The sequence below is a fragment of the Pseudophryne corroboree genome, chromosome 2 (genome assembly GCF_028390025.1).
Source record: "Pseudophryne corroboree isolate aPseCor3 chromosome 2, aPseCor3.hap2, whole genome shotgun sequence".
In the NCBI taxonomy this organism is placed as follows: domain Eukaryota; kingdom Metazoa; phylum Chordata; class Amphibia; order Anura; family Myobatrachidae; genus Pseudophryne; species Pseudophryne corroboree.
Genome location: NC_086445.1, coordinates 134460048 through 134481663, shown reverse-complemented (window position 1 = coordinate 134481663; position 21616 = coordinate 134460048). Strand labels below are relative to the sequence as shown.

Below are 21616 nucleotides of genomic sequence, written 5' to 3'. Positions count from 1 at the left end.
GGTTCTGCACCAACACCCCAGGCGTTGTGCCACTGGACTTTTATAGCGGACCTCTTTGTTACCTTATGACCTCCTGGTCTTGTTACCTTATGGTCCGCTATACTCTAATGCTCAAATATTATTTAACCAGGGATGCCTCCCTAGCCACCGTATATGTCACTTACACGTATGTCCCTTGACGAGTACCCGGCTTTCCTTTTGGTTCCACCTTAAAGTTATATAAACTTTTGTATACAAAACACACTCACTCAACACATGTACACTTTTGTTTCTATATCTATTTCTGCGCAGAAATTTGTCTTTAGCCCAACAGTGTTACCAATTAGGAGCAGGATCTGTTAAACTAAATTTCCGATTTTCCAAAAATAGATTTGCGTTATTTACCGCTTCGCGTTATCTACCGCTGTGCGTTAATTATCGCCTTTGCGTTACTTCACTTTATCACAACTTGAGCTACGTGGGCGTAACCGGACGCTACGTTGCGTAATGAACGCTGCGTGCGTCTGCCTTTTGGATTGCGTACGCTAGTCTTTGTTAGCGACACGTGTACGCAATGCAAAGGATCCACCGTAACACAATATATTTTTATCAATGTAAATGATCCCTGATCATCTACCGCAATCCACACTGACTGCCTTGTATCTCAGACAAACCGTGTGTTTGTTCTATACTTTAACTATCACCTCTACTATGAAATAACAGCAAATCTCTTTTTAGCACTTTCTATCAACTATAAAATTGGCAAACAGGAATAGTGATATACGAAAATGAAACAGAAATGCAGATATATGCGTGCGTACGCAAGACAAAAGAAAAATAAACAGTTTAAAAAAAAAAACACAAGCGTTTTGTTCTTACTTCCGGTTACCGGGTTCCTTCAGCACTCTTTATCTAAGCGAAGCAGACGCTTATCCCGCCAGCACTATGAGACAATCTCCCACCCTTTGCTGGGGGATAATGTCTGCTGATCTACCTAGTGCAGATGTGAGAAGTATAGGACGAGCCCGCAATTGTCAATGCTAAATTCCTCTGTCGTATAAACAACCCTTTATGAAGCTAAGAACACTGTACGCTGTTTACTTAAGAAGTACCGTAATGGTACGCTAGTTGCGTAACGATCGCTCAGCCGTAGGCGAGACGCTCAAGCGTCACGTTCGCTCACGGCCCAGGGATCACAGGACACGTTATTGGTTATGTCTAGGGTAATGATTCGCTATGGCGTAGCTTACGCTCGAGACCACGAGGAGGTCACCAGCGATGCAGACGCTCACAACACTATACCTTTATGATTAAACCTTATACCAATGAAATACACTGAATACCTTAATGTGAGTACAGGGTGTAAGTGCAACCTTGTGTAACCTGACTAACTACAAAGCTGCTTGAGCGTCACCGACGCTCAAGTGAACACTTAACACTATAGGAAATACACAGATGCTGGTTTAGGTTCCAAAGCCTATTAACTGTATTATATCTAATATACTTGTAAAAGGGGATAACAGTACAAATGATACACTACAATATAACAGAGACTTCCTAACCACAGAACTAAACAATAAATACAAAAAGACAATACTACACTGACCTAAATGCAATACAATACAATACTATCTAATACAATACAATACTAGCCTAGTCTAGGGGAGATATGAGAGAACAGAACAGAGAGAGAGAGAGAGAGAGAGAGAGAGAGAGAGAGATGAGATGAGAGAAATTGGCTCACAGAAAGACAATGATAACGGAGAGAAACTTACGCACAAAGGGTATGATCGCCTGCGCCTCGATATCCAGCTCCCGGCTATCAGCAGATAACCGTTGATGAGAGAGTGAGCTGGATGTGGTCGGCCTGCCTATTTATGCCCCACACACAATGCAATCTCCTGGTCCTACAATCCCATTGTCCATTGGCCGAAGGAATTCGGCCCTGCATCATAACAAAAGGTCATAGGGTGATTCATACAGGTGGGCTGTGACGATTTCCAACAGCTCAGGTGGGTGGGAAACTGGGTTTCCCGCCGCATACCTGAGTATGTGTAATTAATAGAAATGGACATAAACTTCTTATGTCCATAACTATTCGCACGAGCGATTAATACGCTCCAAACCAACACCGGAATATTGCTAATTAAATACTCTTCCGATGGGTACCAAACACTGCTGTATGATTCCTGTTAGACCCTTCGTACGATATAAAGAGGGATTCCTCAGCTCTGGGACATTGTATTTTAACCAAACTTTCAGAATCTATCAAAGGGACCATGATTTATAAACTACATTAATTGTGAACATTTGTAACGAATGAGTCGCACGCTACGACTACATAAACTCTACCGTAAATACGCATACCGCGCCTGCGAGTGCACGTTATTGCGGGTATGCGAATCCACGGGAGAGCGCATGCACGCGCAGCGCGGACCAGTGTGCGGTGCAAATATGGCAACGTGCATTGAGACATTTTTCTGACTTTGACAATGGATTTAGAGTTTGGATGAGGGAATGGCCAAGCTAAACTCTAAATTGCAGTGTTACTTGTTATGTGCTACATTTGTGCAAGAATAGCATATGGACCCCTTGCATCATGTCTGAAGGATATATAGAGGCATTTGGGTTGGTCTAATGTGCATATACTGTAGGCAGGTGTGAAGGGCATGTATAGGCATACAGAGGTCTGGTGGACATGTAGGGGGCATGGGGGGTAGCCGGATGTCGCATGTGGATGTCTGATGAGCATGTAAGAGAAATGTGGGTAAGCCTGATTGATGGGATGGTATCGGGATCCCGGCGCTCGAGATGCTGGCAGTCAGTATGCCGACAGCGGCATCCGGGCGCTTAGGATCCCGACGCCTACAAGGTACCTATGCCACCCCTAATCCCTAACCTTTCTAACCCTAACCCTCCACTTCTGCAGCCTGACCCTAAACCCCACCCACAGCCTATCCCTAACCATCCCTGGTGGTGCCTAACCCTAACTCTCCCTCCACTGCAGCCTATCCCTAACTCTCCCTCCACCACAGCCTAACCCTAACTCTCCCTCCACCACAGCCTAACCCTAACTCTCCCTCCACCACAGCCTAACCCTAACTCTCCCTCCACCACAGCCTAACCCTAACTCTCCCTCCACCACAGCCTAACCCTCCTCCCCACCGCCTAAACCTAACCTCTCACCCCATGGCTTACCTCGCGGCAGAGCCGGCAACCCTTAATTCATGATCCCGGCACCAGCATTGCAATCCATGTTGGGATTCCGGCATCGGTATTCCGAGCAGTGTTAGAATTCTGGTGTCTGTATTCCGACTGCTGGGATCCCAAACGCTGGGATCCTGACCGGATCTCTGATTGACATGTAAGTGGCATATAGGGAGGCATTTATTGGGTAGTGTGTACAGTACCTAGCCTAAGAGAGATGCCTATAGGCATGTGGAGATGTCTGCTGGACATGTAAGTGGGATGTCGGTAGGTCTGATGTGTATGTAAAGGGCATTTGGGGATGTCTGATAGCTGCAAAGCGGTGGTCTTCAGGTTGCCAGTGGCCGGGCTCCCGAGGACCACCATACCGGTGCCGGAATCCCGACCGCCGGCATACCGACAGATTTTCTCCCTCTTGGGGGTCCATGACCCCCCTGGAAGGAGAATAACCGTGCCCGCAAGGGGCTCATTTGCGCTCGCCCAGCTGTCGGTATGCCAGCGGTCGGGATTCCGGCGCCGGTATGCTGGCCACCGAAAGCCCGACCGCCGGCATCTCATACTACACCCCTGCAAAGGTCTAAGGGGAATGCAAGGGGCATATGCAAGGTCTGGGCGTTGCCCACTGAGTCAAATTTTCAACACAAAAAGTTAAGTAAATATACATTATTATTGTTTTGTCTTACCTAGATATTGTTAATTACATATTCACTGTATGTGTGGTATGTATGTGTGTGTATAAACTCTGTATATGTACACGCAAATGAAAAGTACTTGGCTCACTGCAGATGATGATGATGCATTTAGTCCACCTGCTAATTCACTGCAATTTGTGTTGATGTAATTATGCGCACCACATAAGGAAGGAGAGACGGCTATCAGCAACCGATAAACACTGCATCATTATATTCTGCTAAATATTTTAGACTTGATTACCGTTACAAAGTTAAACCACTTTATTGCATTCAGTCTTCATCTTCTTCACCTCTGGTCCTCTGTTTTCCAATGTGCGGAGAATTCAGTTGTGTGCGCTATTTGATCTCCCAGGGCTATCTAACTAATCCAAAGTTAGCCTGATGCTGGAATTTATCATGGTTTTTTTTTTCCGGGGCTGCTGAGGTCCCAAAAATAAAGGGGCTAATTCAGGTTGGATCACAGTGTGCGATCCAAACGGAATTTTTGCTGAAAAGATGCAGGTGCATGCGCAGCGCCCATCCTGCACATGCGCCTGCATTTTCTGCGGGGGGTCCGCAGAAAATGCGATCGCCTCTGCCTGTCAATCAGGCAGAGGGAGGGCGGGCAACGCTCTGTTTCCAGGGAGGAGACGGAGCCTTGCGGGGGCGGGGCAACCCGAACGGTGGGTGGTGCGGCACGAACGGGGGCATATCGGGGCCTGGTCACGGGGGCTGTGTGACATCACACACAGCCGCCACGACAGGTAAGATGGCGCCGGGACTCCTTACTGAATTAGCCCCAAAATCCCCTATAATTTATCATGGATCCTATGTGTATTTGCCCAAAAAGAGGTAATTATTCGGGCAGTAAAAATGGGATCTAATTGGATTGCCCCAAAAAAAATGTATCGGGGCCATTTGAATTCCCCCCCAATGTGGGAACAGAGCAACGTGTAGCCAGCCATTTGATTATTCAGAGCAGCACAGGGGGTTTCAGGTGGTATCCGGTCTCTAGGTTGACAGTAACTAGGTCGACAGTGTCTAGGTCGACCACTATTGGTCGACAGGGTCTGTAGGTCGACATGTTCTATGTCGACAGGTCAAAAGGTCAACATGAGGTTTTCTAATTTAAAAAAAAAAAACTTTTTCATACTTAACGATCCATGCGGACTACGACTGGGAAAAGTAACCTGTGCCGAGAGAAGTGAGGCACCTTGCCCGAAGCATGGCGAGCCATGCGAGGGGACACGGTGCACTAATTGGGTTTCCGGGTCACTGTACGGAAAAAACTACACCAAAAAACATTAAAAACTCATGACGACCTTTTGACATGTCGACTTAAAGACCCTGACGACCAATAGTGGTCGACCTAGACACTGTCGACCTTCCATACCACACCCGTTTCAGGTGAGCTTGAGTGACAGTGAAGGGTCCCCTGGTGCTGTTGTCTAGGGACAGGGATGCTTGTGAGAGTACATGAGGTATTCTTCCTAAAGTGCGGGTTTATAGAAGTGGGGATGCTATTCATAGCAACCAATCGGATTGTACTTATTTATCTAGCACCTTCTAGACGATAATAGCTAAAATCTTCTTCTGTAAGCCCACACATAAGTAAATATACCGCTAGTGTCACTGTATGAGGAGGTAAGCAAGATGCCACAGACTGAGAAGGTGGAGGGAGCAGGATTCTCAGACAGCACAGTATTGATGTCAGGATCTATATGTGAGAGAGTTGTGGTGTTAATTGTATTTTTTATAAGACGGGATGTTCACATATCCACCTTCTGTGTTACAGTGAGACTGCCTATGCTGTTTGCTTCGATGCCTCTTCCTGTCATGAGGTCAATGATGTCCAAAGTGGTTTTAGAAAATGAACAAGGTAATATCACAAATGATAATGGTTTGTATTTTTATGCCTGGGCAGAGTATTAAATTCAGAGCAATGGCCACAAGGTACCTCTGGAATGGTCAGGTGTAGGCACCGCTGACCAGTAACATCACTGATTGTCCTTTCCTCCCCATAGAGGTACCTATATATAGGAATACTACCAAGGTTTGGCAGCTGTATTAGGCGTAAAAACATTTGAAAAATATTCCTGTTTATCTGTAATACAGCAATAATCAGACGTTTATTAACAAAATCTAAGATATACATATATATATATATATATATATATATATATATATGTATATATTATATACACACGTGTAGCCGGCACTCTCTCTCCTTTAAACGAACTCAGGCCGCAGTGCTCTTTAAAGAATCATGCACATCCTCCAAGATAAGGCACTCAAGCGGGCTTCCCAATAAAGAATCACTCCATAACACAAGTTAATGTGCTCATGCACATTAACTTGTGTTATGGAGTGATTCTTTATTGAGAAGCCCGCTTGAGTGCCTTATCTTGGAGGATGTGCATGATTCTTTAAAGCCCGCTTGAGTGCCTTATCTTGGAGGATATATATATATATATATATATATATATAATGCTTCAAATGAGGTAACCAGTACAAAACCAGACAAGGGTGTAATGGTTAGCATTACTGCATACCTCCCAACATGACCCTCTCCAGGAGGGACATAATGCTTTGCTCCTGGACTTCCCTCTTAATTTATGATTGCAAGCACCTGTGTTGAACAGACTAATGGATAAGAAAAGTGTTTCACCACAGGTGATGGCAATCCTAAACTAAGTGGGAAGTCCAGGAGCAGAGCATTGTGTCCCTCCTGGAGAGGGTCATGTTGGGAGGTATGTTACTGCCTCGCACGGAGGGTGTAATGGTTAGCATTACTGCCTCACAGCATTAAGGTCATGGCTTCGATGCCCAACCAATGTGGTTTGTATATTTTCCCCAAACTTGGCTTTCCTCTGGGTGCTCCGGTTTCCTCCCACAAATCAAAAATATACTGGTAGGTTAATTGTGAATTTGTGTGCCTGTATTTGTGATTGGGAATATAGATTGTAAGCTCCACTGGGGCAGGGACTGATGTGAATGGCCAAATATTCTATGTAAAAGCGCTGCAGAATATGTGTGCGCTATATAAATAACTGGTAATAAATAACTAGCTGCGTTTTCGCACAGCTGGCGATAAGATCTGAACTGCGTATGCACCGCAATGCGCAGGCACAACGAACCGCAACAACGGGGATTGCCGGTCAGCAATGGGTTTGTGCAAAGGATCCATTCGCACGGGCGTTTGCAAGGAGATTGACAGGAAGAGGGCATTTGTGGGTGGCAACTGACCGTTTCCAGGGAGTGTCTGGAAAAACGCAGGCGTGTCCAAGCGTCGGAAGGGAGAGTGTCTGACGTCAATTCCGGTCCTGGACAGGCTGAAGTGATTGCAGCGGCTGAGTAAGTCCTGGCCTGCGCAGAGACTGCACAATATCAGTTTGTACAGCTCTGCTACACATGCGTTCGCACACTTGCACAGCTAAAATACACTCCCCCAGTCGGCGGCGACTATCTGATCGCAGGGCTGGCCCAGCGATCAGGTCTGAATTACCCCCATGGAACGCTGTGGAGAGAACCATACTCGAGTCAGAGAAGATGTAAATAAAATGAATACTTTGGCTTCAGAACAGATTCTTGAAGGAAAACAAAATAGATTTTCAGCACTTGTCTGGGTTTTTATGAAAGCGAAACATTCCATGGTTCCATTCCCATCTCTCTCATCCAATATCAGAAGTGCTGGAGGAGGTTACTGTGGGTCCTTCCAGCTGAAGTTATTATTATTATTATTATCCTTTATTTCTCATACGTCCTAGAGCAGTGATTTTCAACCTTTTTTTTACTCGCGGCACACCAAACAATATTTTAAAATTGCCAAGGCACACCATCAGTTCCCCACAGAAAAAAAACAAAAAACACACATTGGCTCGGCCCTCATAGTAAAAAAAAAATCCACACATACAGCGGCCTACACAGAAAAAGCAATCACATTGCTCCCCACATAAATCTTATTGCTCCCCACATGAATTATTCACATTGTCCCCCCCCATAAATCCTTTTTCTCCCCACATAAATCCTATTGTTCCCCACAGGAGAAGAAAAAAAACAAATATTAGCCCCTGCCGGTCAGCTGTCCTCCTCACACTGGTTGAAAAAGCCTGTCCTAGAGTATGCTGGGGACTCTTAAAGGACCATGGGGTATAGACAGGATCCGCAGGAGATATGGGCACTTCAACACTTTAAATGAGTATGAACTGGCTCCTCCCTCTATGCCCCTCTTCCAGACCTCAGTTAGATTCTGTGCCCAGAGAGACTGGACACACACCAGGGAAGCTCTCCTGAGTTTCTCTGGAAAAATACTTTTTTAGGTTTATTGTTTTCAGGGAGCACTGATGGCAACAGGCTCCCTGCTTCGTGGGAGTGAGGGGAGAGAAGCAGACCTACTTCTGTGAGTTAAAGGCTCTGCTTCTTAGGCTACTGGACACCATTAGCTCCAGAGGGTCTGATCAGTTGGTATAGCCTAGCTGCTCGTTCCCGGAGCCGCGCCGTCGTCCCCCTCACAGAGCCAGAAGAAAGAAGCCGGGTGAGTAACCAAAGCAAAGAAGACTTCATTACAGACGGCAGAAGACTTCAGTCTCGGAGGTACTGCGCAGCGATCGCGCTGCGCGCCATTGCTCCCACACACAAGCGGCACTACATGGGTGCAGGGGGGGCACCCTGGGCAGCAATAATACCTCACATTCAGCCTGGCAAAAGTAGTATACAGTGCATAGGCACTGTATACAGACCCCCGCCAGTATTTTGAAAAAATAGTGGGACATAAGCGTGCCATGAAGGGGGCGGGGCTTGGTCCCTCCAGCTCTATTCAGCGCCATTTTCTCTCCACTGTGAGCTGCAGAGACGCTGGTCCTGGCCTCCTACACTTCTGTCACAAGTAACAGGGTGTTAAACGGGGGGGGGGGCACGGCAAATTTTGGTGTTGATTATTATTTTAAACAGCGCTGACAGGTCTGGGGCATTATTATATGCTGTCAGACTGGGTTGGGCGCTGGGTGTGAGCTGGCAAACTCCCTCTGTGTTTTCTCTGATAAGCCTTATTGTGGGTCTGTCCCCTATAGCCGGTGTGATAGTGGTGTCGGTACGAGTGTCGACATGTCTGAGGCTGAAGGCTCTTCCCAGGAGGCTGGTGTGGGGACAGAGCAGTGTGGGGGAGTCAATCTGTCGGCACCGCCGACTGCTGATTGGGTAAATATGTTGAGTGCCTTGAATACAAATGTGGCTTTATTGAATAAAAGATTGGATAAATCTGAGGCTCAGAACCAAACATGGAGACAATCCATGGAAGATGCTTTATCCCAAACGCAGTCTTCCTCAGGGTCACAGAAACGGCCGTTTACCCAGATACCGACACGGATTCGGATTCCAGTGTCGACTATGGTGATGCCAGGTTGAATCCTAAACTGGCTAAGAGCATTCAGTACATGATTGTGGCAATAAAAGAAGTGTTACATATCACGGAAGAGCCTGCTGTTCCTGAGACGAGGGTCTGTATGTTTAAAGGAAAGAAACCTCCGGTAACGTTTCCTCCCTCTCATGTACTGAACACTCTTTTTGAAAGGGCTTGGGAAAATCCTGACAAGAAGTTGCTGATTCCCAAGAGAATTATTATGGCATACCCGTTCCCCTCTGAGGATAGGAATAAGTGGGAGTCAACCCCCCAATGTGGACAAGGCTCTAGCACAGCTGTCCAAGAAGGTGGCGCTTCCGTCCCCTGACACTGCGGCCCTAAAGGATCCTGCGGATCGTAAGCAGGAAACTACTTTGAAATCTATTTACGCCACTACGGGTATGCTGCTCAGACCTGCCGTAGCATCGGCATGGGTGAGTAGTGCAATTGAAAAGTGGGCAGATAACTTGTCATCTGACTTGGACACCCTGGATAGGGATAGCATTCTTTTGACACTGGGTCATATCATGGACGCTGCAGTCTATCTAAGGGAGGCTGCGAGAGATATTGGTCTCTTGGGATCAAGGGCCAATGCCATGGCAATCTTGGCTAGAAGAGCATTATGGACTCATCAATGGAATGGTGATGCGGACTCTAAGAGGGCTATGGAGGCTCTGCCGTATAAAGGTGGTGTTTTGTTTGGTGAGGGCCTCGCGGACCTGGTATCTACAGCTACCGCGGGTAAGTCATCTTTTCTACCGTATGTCCCTGCACAACAAAAGAAAGCGCCTCTTTATCAGATGCAGTCCTTTCGGTCTAATAAATTAAAAAAAGGACGAGGGTCCTCCTTCCTTGCTGCTAGAGGTAGGGGAAGAGTAAAAAAGTCGCCGACTGCGGCAAGCTCCCAAGAGCAGAAGTCCTCCTCGGCCGCTGCCAAATCCACCGCATGACGCTGGGGCTCCACTGCTGGAGCCCGCACCAGTGAGGGCACGTCTTCAACTCTTCAGTCAGGTCTGGGCTCGTTCGGCCCTGGATCCTTGGGTGCTAGAAATAGTGGTCCAAGGATACAAACTGGAGTTTCAAGACGTGCCCCCTTACCAATTTTTCAAATCGGACTTACCGGCTTCTCTTGCGGAAAGGGAGATAGTATGCGCTGCGATACAAAAGCTGCGTCTACAGCAGGTTATTGTCACGGTCTCCCCGTCACAGCGAGGAGAAGGTTTTTATTCAAGCCTAATCGTGGTCCTGAAGCCGGATGGCTCGGTCAGACCGATTCTAAACCTAAAATCCCTCAATTTCTTTCTAAAAAAATTCAAATTCAAGATGGAATCTCTCCGAGCAGTAATCTCCAGTCTGGAAGGGGGGGATTTTATGGCGTCAGTCAACATAAAGGATGCCTACTTGCATGTCCCAATATATCCTCCACATCAAGCTTTCCTGAGGTTTGCTGTTCAGGATTGTCATTACCAGTTTCAGACGTTGCCGTTTGGTGAAAACCCTCGGAGCCGTGGAAAGACCAAAGTAATGGCGGAAATGACGATGCTCCTGCGCAAGCAGGGTGTCACAATTGTCCCGTACTTGGACAATCTCCTGATAAAGGCGAGATCAAAGGAGCAGTTACTAAGAAACGTTGCGCTCTCCCTGACAGTCCTGCAACAACATGGTTGGCTCCTAAATTTGCCAAAGTCACAGTTGGTTCCGACAACATGGCTGTCATTCTTGGGCATGATCCTGGACACGGAACTGCAGAGAGTGTTTCTCCCAGTAGAAAAAGCTCTGGAAATCCAGAACATGGTCAAGGAGATTCTGAAACCGGCAAGAGTGTCGATTAATCAATGCACGTGGGTGCTGGGGAAGATGGTGGCAGCATACGAAGCCATTCCGTTTGGCAGATTCCATGCCAGGGTGTTTCAGTGGGACCTGTTGGACAAGTGGTCCGGGTCTCACCTGCACATGCACCGGAAAATAAGCCTATCTTCCAGGACCAGAGTATCTCTCCTGTGGTGGCTCCAAAGTTCTCACCTCCTGGAGGGGTGCAGGTTCGGGATCTGGGTCCTGGTGACCACGGATGCGAGTCTCCGAGGCTGGGGAGAAAAACATGCAAGCACTCTGTCAGCGGTCTTCATTCCGGGGGTGGACAACTGGGAAGCAGACTTCCTCAGCAGACACGATCTTCATCCAGGAGAGTGGGGTCTGCATCAAGAGGTCTTTGCAGAAGTGACAAGTCATTGGGGAATTCCTCAAATAGACATGATGGCGTCTCGCCTCAACAAGAAGCTTCAGAGGAATTGTTCCAGGTCGAGGGACCCTCAAGCCAGTGCAGTGGACGCCCTGGTGTCACCGTGGGTTTTTCAGTCGGTATATGTGTTCCCTCCGCTTCCACTCATTCCAAAGGTGATAAGGATCATAAGAAGAACAAGGGTTCAGGCGAAACTCATTGTTCCAGATTGGCCACGGAGGGCCTGGTTTCAGGAATTACTCATAGGAGATCCCTGGCCTCTTCCTCTGAGAGAGGACCTATTACAGCAAGGGCCGTGCGTGTTCCAAGACTTACCGCGGTTGCGTTTAACGGCGTGGCGGTTGAACGCCAAATCCTAGCTCGGAAGGGTATTCCCGGTGAAGTCATCCCCACTCTACTTAAAGCTGGAAAGAAAGTAACGGCGAAGCATTATAACCGTATTTGGAGAAAATATTTGTCTTGGTGTGAATCCAAGAAGGCTCCTACGGAAGAATTTCAGCTGGGTCATTTCCTCCATTTTTTGCAAGCAGGTGTGGATGCGGGCCTAAAGTTGGGCTCCATTAAAGTGCAGATTTCGGCCTTATCGATTTTCTTTCAAAAAGAATTGGCCGCCCTTCCAGAGGTTCAGACTTTCGTGAAGGGAGTGCTGCACATCCAACCTCCTTTTGTGCCCCCGGTGGCACCATGGGATCTTAACGTGGTGTTGCAGTTTCTTATGTCACACTGGTTTGAACCTTTACGAAAGGTTGAGTTAAAATTTCTCACTTGGAAAATCGTCATGCTTTTAGCCTTGGCGTCCGCAAGGCGGGTGTCGGAATTAGCGGCTTTGTCTCACAAGAGCCCCTATTTGATCTTCCATGAGGATAGAGCGGAATTGAGAACTCGTCAACAGTTTCTGCCAAAGGTGGTTTCTTCATTTCACATGAACCAACCTATTGTGGTGCCTGTGGCTACTGAAGCCTTGGCTGATTCAAAGTCTCTCGATGTAGTAAAACTTTGAAAGTGTATGTAGCCAGAACGGCTCGTATTAGGAAAACAGAGGCTCTGTTCATCCTGTATGCTCCCAACAAAATTGGGGCTCCTGCTTCTAAACAGACTATTGCACGCTGGATCTGTGATACGATTCGGCATGCTCATTCTACGGCTGGATTGCCGTTACCGGATTCGGTGAAGGCCCATTCTACCAGGAAGGTTGGCTCATCTGAGTCTTGGCAGTTCAACTTTGCCGAGCAGCTACTTGGTCGGGTTCGAACACTTTTGCTAAGTTCTACAAGTTTGATACCCTGGCTGATGAGGACCTCATGTTTGCTCAATCGGTGCTGCAGAGGCGTCCCCACTCTCCCGCCCGGTCTGGAGCTTTGGTATAAACCCCATGGTCCTTTTGGAGTCCCCAGCATCCTCTAGGACGTATGAGAAAATAGGATTTTAATACCTACCGGTAAATCCTTTTCTCTTAGTCCGTAGAGGATGCTGGGCGCCCGTCCCAGTGCGGACTCTGGCTACAGTACTTGTTCGTAGTTATTGCTTAGGTTACACGACGGTTGTGTTTCGGTTAAGATCAGCCTGTTGCTGATTTTGGTTCATGCCGTTAACTGCTGTTAGTTAATAGCCATGTTGTACGGTGTGTTGTGGTGTGAGCTGGTGTGTATCTCACCCTTGGTTTAACAAAAATCCTTTTCCTCGAAATGTCCGTCTCCCTGGACACAGTTCCTATAACTGAGGTCTGGAGGAGGGGCACAGGGGGAGGAGCCAGTTCACACCCACTGAAAAGTCTTAAGAGTGCCCATGGCTCCTGCGGAACCGCCTATACCCCATGGTCTTGATGTGGTCCCCAGCATCCTCTACGGACTAGGAGAAATGGATTTACTGGTAGGTATCAAAATCCTGTTTTCTATAGACATTTGAGCTTCTACTCTATATAACACTATTGTCGTATTTCCTGTATTACAGGAGCACTGTTTGCTTGCATTGCTGTTCTGGAGAGTTTAACTGGAAGCATCACAGTTGCAGTCTTTAATGGCATCTACGCAGCTACAGTCCTGTGGTTTCCTGGGTTCTCCTTCCTGTTATCAGCTTTTCTCTGCTTAATTCCATTTGGTGTAGTGTGGTAAGAAAGTCTCGTGTTTAGAATCCATGTCTGCAAATCTAATTTATTTATAAAATTGTTTATTCATTGACATGCTGCATTAAGTAAACCAAATTTAATTTTAAACTGGAGATTTTATAATTAAATTAAAACAATGAACTTGCTTAGTATAATTGGCTTGTGATTTAACAGCAAGTACGAGCTGTGCACTAAGTTCCTTATTATATTATGGAAGGTGAACTCCCTCCTTATATTCCTTTTTATGAAAGGAGAAGCATGTTGTATAAATACAGATTATATGTTATGCAGAAGTGAGAGTTTATAAGGTCTTATACTTGCGCTGTGCAGTTTCTGCATAGAATCTGAATTCAGGGCCTGATTCAGACTTGTAGGCTAATCTGATGGTTAACGTACAAGTCCGATGGTGGGGACACTGCGCATGCAGTAGCCTCTAAGCCCCAATCTGATTGACAGGCTCGGGGCATTTAGGGGCAGGGAAGGAGCAGCGACCGGGTCCGTTCCTCAAAACGCAGATTTGGAGGTGCAGATTTACTGTCCTCAGCTATGGACCTGAGACGGAAATTGAAGGTCACTCAGATGACAGATGGTCATGCAGAGTGATTATTTACACCAGAAGCCTGCTGTATTTGCACAGTAGTTGTATGGTATTGCATAGGCACTTCCCTGTGGCTATGCAATATTGTACAACTGAATCAGGCCCATAAATCCGGTGCAGCAGTGAGATGATACGGGGACATTGCAATGAAATGCTGCATGTTGGGGTCAGTGAAAGATAATGCACATCTGAATGTAAGCTCTCCATACATAAAACAAACTGCTTACAATCTAATAACTCCTGTATCACCAAAGGCGTGCTGTTACATGGCATGTGCAGTCTGACAAGCTGTTATACACGTTATTACATGAATTTCAGATAAAAGAAGTTTGAGACAGGGTACGTGACTGTCATTGAGGGGGCGTGTCCATATCACAATAGCAACGCTCCATTGGGCATTCACCAGCTAGACTGACCTGTCCCCCCAATCACAGTTTCACTGCAACATACTAAGCAGAGCAGCAGTAAATGAGACATACCTCCCCGACTGTCAGGCCAGTCAGAGCAATCCAGTCCCGATTGTAACGGAGCCCTCAAACTAGGACCGTCCTGCAAAAATTGGGAGGTTTGTGAGGTATACACAATGGAGGTCGCCCTTACGATAGCTGATTTACTTCCAATCCGGTGGTTCCTGCAAAGCGTGTTTCAAAACATTTGTTTGACACATGGTGCAGTGTCGAATAGCACAAAGTCAATAGTTAAGTAGATTAGGGAAAGGAGAGGAGAATAAGCCAATTGTAAAAAAGTAGATTTTATTTGCAAACAATATATTCTGACGTACATCTTAAAAAAACAATACATAATGCCTGCATTATTGGAAATTGTTGTAGCAGTCAGTGCTGTGACAGCCCATACTCAGAACTGGAAGTGGGTGTCACGCGTTTCAGTGACATCCACAAATAGTGCAAACGCGTTTTTGAATAACCTGCTTTCTCAATGGCTCTGAGCCTTTACAGTTGTCTTCTTCCCTCCTTTTCTTGTTCGATGATCGTTAGACATAAATGCTGGCAAATAGAGGCAGAGCCTTGAGGAGGATGCCTGGAAGCTGGGAAAAGCACAACAGGGGTCCCTACACAGGCACATAAATACTGATTGAAAAGGAAAAACTGAATTTGGAGTAGCTGCTTTGTATATCACCTCAGCTGTAAAGTAACCAGAATAGCGCTAAACCCTACTCATTTGTTTCATTTCAGGCTCCTGCTCTGCATCGGGTACCAAGAAAGGGACCATGTTCTTCTTGTTAATGAAGAGGAATCTTGATTTACATAATTCCTGAGTTGAAGGCACTTTAGGAGAGCTCCTAGCTCAGTGCATATTTTCATGAAATAGAGTGGTGTGTTATCAGGTAGGAAATTTCTCATTGCAACAAGAATATCTGCAGAGGACTATGTTCTGCTCAGAGACTGACCATGACCGATGTGAAGGTCCACCAGCAAGTTTGCACAGATTTATCATTCAATATGTAATGGATACATATTATACGGACGCACATAAAGCACACTATACAGACATGACAAAGTCATGGGGAATAAATAGTCACTGCTCTACCATTTCCCTGCACTAAACGTATTAGAATATCTCACAAGTAGATCTTCCAATAACCTAAATAGTAACATCCTGTCTGATTCACACTTAAAAATGAAATGATTTTATCGCACTATACTGCTACTGTAAGAGCGGATGTGCCCTCTTCTACCTATGCAGAAACCTTTACTGGAGGGTCCCACTACATGAAGGAAAACAATATGCTGCAAAATACAGCATGTTTCTGTGCCTGTCTGAAGGTCTCCCTTAAACCCCAAAATATTGACTGTCTAATTTTAGCTGGACGTACTGATGAGTCATGTCTTCCACCTATGCCCAGTGATATGAAGGGGGCATCTTCTGCCTTCCTCTTCTCACCAGGACAGTAGTAGTGCTTGTCTAAGCCAGCCTTATCAGTTCCGATGTGATAGTGCACACTTGTGGCATGGGGGCGCTTAAGCTTCCAGTGAACGCGTCAAAAGCAGCAAATACTTTACTAATCAGGCTCTACCGGAGGTTTGTAAACTCAGGTTATATTTTTCCACAGTTTATATTCTGATCCCCCCTCCACCAAGTCATAGATTTGTACAATACCTGAAAAGTGCTGTATGGAATGGTTAAAAATGTGGTTCCAATGGTCATGTAACCATCACCTACAGGTCAGACCTCTGATTCTCCGGCGTTCTGGTTTTTTGTCCACTATCCCTAACCCCTTGCTCTTTCTCTAGTGCCTAACCCAGAGGTTCCCAAACTGTGTGCCGTGGCTCCCTGAGGTGCCTCGGGGACACTTGCAGGGGTGCCCTGGGTTGGTGGTCCAGGACCAATTCAAATTATTCTTGGTCAATATAATAGGCAAAACCAGTGCTGGTGGCTGTCAGTCATACAATATGGTGAAAAACAGAAGCAAATCTTGTCCCTCACCACACAATTGAACCTAAGGATGACATATAAATGCGATCTAGTTAATGTAATATTTCTTTCTAAATCTCTCAATAAGAAATTTTTGGCCTAGGGGTGCCGTGAAAAAAAATCTGATATTCTAGGGTGCCGTGATTCAAAAAAGTTTGGAAACCACTGGAACCCTAACCGCCCGCAGCATAACCTCAACCCTGTGGTGCCAACCTTTTGACTACATTCATCTCATGTTATATCATCATTTTCAGATATTTCCAAGGAAAAAAGAAATGACATAAAGGTGTACTTAATGTCCCACTTTATACGGGGAAAATCAAGTTTTAAGCATTTATGCAGGATGTATAATATTAGGGCTCTGTAAGCAGCAATTATGTTACAGTATAGGTAATGTGGCCATAGAGTTAGCACAGGCTGTAATCCATGGCACCTAACTAGATTTATGCTCTGAACTGTTCTGTAGAGGTACAAGAGTGTATTGCTCATACTGCACACATTTTGCACATTACACCCAGATAGGGTAAGCCAGGCTCTTCAGTCCACTCAGCGTGGGGAAATTATTATTGCCAAAGATATGTAATATATACACTTTCATGCATTTTATATTCCTTTTCATACAAACGTAATTTGAGGCTAAAGACAATTGAGCTTGTTTGTACTTGTATAAACACAAATATGTACAAGAACATGTATAAAGGGTGTGTCAGGATACAAATGATGATGTATAAAATACATAGAGCTAAATTAATTTTCAAATGCAATACATGTTTTTAATTAGAATTATTTTTATTAAACTATGTAAGATAAATCCTCTTTGTGTGTTATTTAGTTTAAATGGAAAACCAAATCCCAGAGACAATATTTTTTATTTTTAAATAGTGGGGCTGATCTCCTTTCCCACCCACAGGCAGTGAGTGTAAGCGCACTGCGCATGGGCAGAAGCCGGCGAGTGTAAGCGCATTGCACATGGGCAGAAGCCAATTTACACCTTTGTGTATCCCTGGGTGAGTTGGATGGATCATGACTGGGTCTCTCTGCGTGAAATGTGCGCTTTGGTCGATGAGTGGATGGCGTCCGCGCCATTGCACAATACTATTTGTTTCCTTGGAATGTCATTTTTCTGAGCTACAGTGAAGAGAAGCCCGTTTCTGATGGAGAAAAGGCACGGAGTAACATTGGGAGAGTGCAACAAGGGAGTGCTCATACAGTTGCAGATCAGGACACACATGCATACACATCTGAGAAAGACGTATTATTTGCGGGTGATTATGGGCAGATGTGAATTCTGAATGATGAATAGCAAGCCACTTCTGATTAGCTGTTCTTGAATGCAAGGCAGATGCTGATTTGTGGTTAATTCATTTCTGGGGCATATATTATTGATATTGTGCATGTACAGCATGTTGGCATGTGTTCCCATACACAAGACAGCAAGACACTGCGTTGAAGCAGTTTAAGTCCTCGCGCATATACAGAAGTGCTGACATCGGCAAATAGCGATTTCAGCACTTCTGCGATTGATGCTGAATTAGGCCCAATATCATGCATATTTGCAAGGGAATAAAAGGAGGCCACTGGCTCTATTAAGGCACTGGAACACACTCTTCACAAGTCCAAAGCTATGCTCTAATGACACAGAGAGGTAATATGTGAATCATTCATTTTGTGCTCAGAAGGCGTCTAAGGATTCAGCAGTGGTGTAATTAGCCATGGGCGGCACCCATTTCCTGCCTCACCTGACACATACAATACATATTAGGAAATATTTCATTTAGCACGTATGAGCCATACAGCACAACCTATGATTGTTATTGTATATCAGGTATTTCCACTTACTGATAAGCACCAAATACACATGACTGGTACAGGATATAGGAGACAGCCTGCCACAGCCTTATGATGTTTGCAGTACAGACCACCTGCACATAGAGGGATAGTGACATTCCCACAAGCTTTTGTCATGGTTCTAACTCCCCCCTTTATGTTGGATCTTCTCTGCTACCTTTCTTGAACTTGAGAGTTGTGCTTTCCCTGAGAGCATGAAGCGATTCAATATTACCATCTCTCGGTATAGGGAAAAAACAGACCTATATTTACGTACAGTATCTAGGCCACCACCTTCACAAGCATGTATCAGATGCTCCTCTCTTCACTTACATGTACTTTGCTCTAACAAAGAAAGACAAAACCAGTTTGGGGACCCAGGCTTGGGTAGGATGGGTTTGTAACTATAAAACCACTTTAAAAAGACTTCATCATCTATAGATGGGATATTTCTTCATACACTTACCACATGCTTCCTATGGAGTTTGGTACATATGTCCGACATTTTGGAATGTCAACACTGACTATGTCATTATGTTCACAATGTCAGCACACAGGTTCTTACAGATTCCCTAATAGGGACACAAGCTGAGGACACACCTAGATTTATCTGTCTGTTGGGAATAAAAATCTGGTAATGTCTGGGAGAAAAAGACAATCAACCATTTGCTCCCAAATGCTGGAAAGCGGACAAAAATGAATGTTCAAACGGATTTAATCAACTTGCCTGAACGACCATTGTCTGTTTTCCAGTGTTTGGGATCAAATGGTTAATTATCATTTGCACCCAGATATTACCAGATTTGTGTTCCCACCAGCCAGATTGGCTTAACACTACTGGAAAATTCAACATTTTAAAAATGTTGACCTTCTGCTGTCGACGTGGTGACCGGAGAAAAGTTACTGCATACCATTCTATGGTCCTGTACCAATCTGCTATGATTCATTTCTGCATCTGTACTTTGCACTGTAATTCAGATGATAACTAGGATCATTTTAACAGGGATGAAATACAATTTTCATGAAGCTTCTCCCTTCTGCAGACATTCCACACAGAGGGGGCAATTCAATTGTTATCGACTCATACAGTCACATCTTTTCAACTAAGAGGGTGGTGTATTACCCCTATTCTATTTTACACTCCCTTTATCTCTTCCTCAGAGCTTTCCTGTGCTTCCATAGCTGGTGATCTGTATGGCTTTAGGTTACTGGTTTGACAAATAGATATTATTCTTTGATAGTTTATGGAGATATATATATCTATACACATACAGATTGATATCCAAAATGCATGGGAAGTATTTTGGATTTCAGATGTTTCCGTATTTTGGAATAATTGCATACCATAATGCTATATCTTGGAGGAGGGACCCAAGTCTAAGCACAGAATGCTTTTATGTTTCATATACACCTTATACATATAGCCTGAAGGTAATTACTAAAAAAAAAATCAATTACGTATTTTAGAATTGTGCGTCCTTTTTACTTCTATTTAAATATTCTACTAATTTGCCACTTGTCTTAATTTGGCAGCATAAGAACTGTTGTGAATCACAATAAACTTTACTTTAAATTGAAAGAAATTTTCTTGCAACAACGTTTTATTCTGTGGTCATCTGCCTGATTAATCACAGTAAGAAATAGATCCTGCCTCCTGTACAGATGACTTGAGGTCTCCTGGCATCTTACACAGCAGCTACAACAGTGACTAAGCAGTTCTGAACCTGGAAATTTAGAAGACGTTGCAAAACTGTAATCTGTAGTATCACAAAGAGCTTCGGAATTGAAAAGAAACCCGCAGTGTAAATATGGTTCTCCTCTCGTGGGAGCTGAATAATGACTAGCAGTAAATTAATCCGATAATAAGCAGTGAGGACTCAGGTCTTATCCTCATTTAACTCCTACTAATGTATCTCATTTATACTGAAAGTAGACAATCTGGTGCAGCTCATTATCTGTGGATATATAGATTGGTAAATGCTCAATTAGCTTAGTGATATCATTCAGGTGCTCGAAAGGAAGGGGTATTTCTGAGCATTATGGGGTTGCTCCAAGGTAGGTAGCTCTTAGCTTAGACATATTTTAGTAAGGAGCCATTATCATGTGGCTCCTCGCTGGTTAATATTAGACCCAGATTGGGGTAATGGAGGTGTGAGGTGTGGTGCCTCTGGACTGGCTGAGCTGGATGGCTTTAGTGTGGCATACCTTTACATTCTATTAACACTTTTCACTTATTAATTTTCTAACACTATTTCTCTATTTTAATTACATTTCATGTTTGTATCACCCTCTCTATAGCTTCGGCTTCCTAAATACTAATTTATTAACACTATAGTTTTTTACACTGGTATGCCACGCTGGGCTTTCTGGCTCATTCTGGTGTTTTGGGGTGCCACACCCTGCACCTAGATATAGCGCTAGGGACCCCAAATATACAGAGAGGCCTTGATGCGGCTTTGGGGCTTAACCACACATTTGCGCAAATATGTGTAACGAAGATCTCTGAATTCTATTATCATGTGGGATTTATATCTGGTTACTGTTATCATTCAGGGTGCTGGGGAAACCAATTTCTTTTTTTCTTGCTCATTATCTGTGGATACCTGCTTATTTTCATACAGTATTCTCACCTAATTATCCATGGCACCCTTAATAAAAATAGAAGTTAGCTCTGGCAAATTAGTCCTTGCCCCACACAACCTTATAATCTAATTTCCCTTCTTTATTTATTGATTAACAGATTCTTATATAGCGCAGCATATTCCGTTGCGCTTTACAATTAGAACAACAGTAATAGAACAAACTGGGCAAAAACAGACAGACACAGAGGTAGGAGGGCCCTGCTTGCAAGCTTACAATCTATATGGAAATAGGCATTGATACACAAGGATAGACGATACCTATTGCATAATGATCCACCAGATTGCTAGATTCTTAATGGGTTGTATGACATGATCACCGAGCAATTTTGGCCAAGTGTCCGGAGGGTGTGTGAGTAAAGAAAATAGTATTTTAATTACCTACCGGTAAATCCTTTTCTTGTAGTCCGTAGAGGATAGTGGGGATCCATTTAGTACTATGGGGTATAGACGGGTCCACTAGGAGCCATGGGCACTTTAAGAATTTGATAGTGTTGGCTGGCACCTCCCTCTATGGCCCT

The 21616-nt window shown here is 44.8% G+C and overlaps 1 protein-coding gene across 1 annotated transcript in view; it reads left to right on the top strand.

Moving 5' to 3' along the window:
* Positions 1-17440, top strand: part of SLC46A3 (solute carrier family 46 member 3) — a 104484-nt gene extending 87044 nt beyond the window's left edge. Inside the window, exons 4-6 of the mRNA XM_063951736.1 lie at positions 5653-5736; positions 13445-13601; positions 15390-17440. Of these exons, the coding sequence (XP_063807806.1) occupies positions 5653-5736; positions 13445-13601; positions 15390-15456 (308 nt within the window). The 3' untranslated portion in view covers positions 15457-17440. The remainder of the gene's footprint in view (positions 1-5652; positions 5737-13444; positions 13602-15389) is intronic.
* The last annotated feature ends 4176 nt before the right edge of the window (positions 17441-21616 follow it).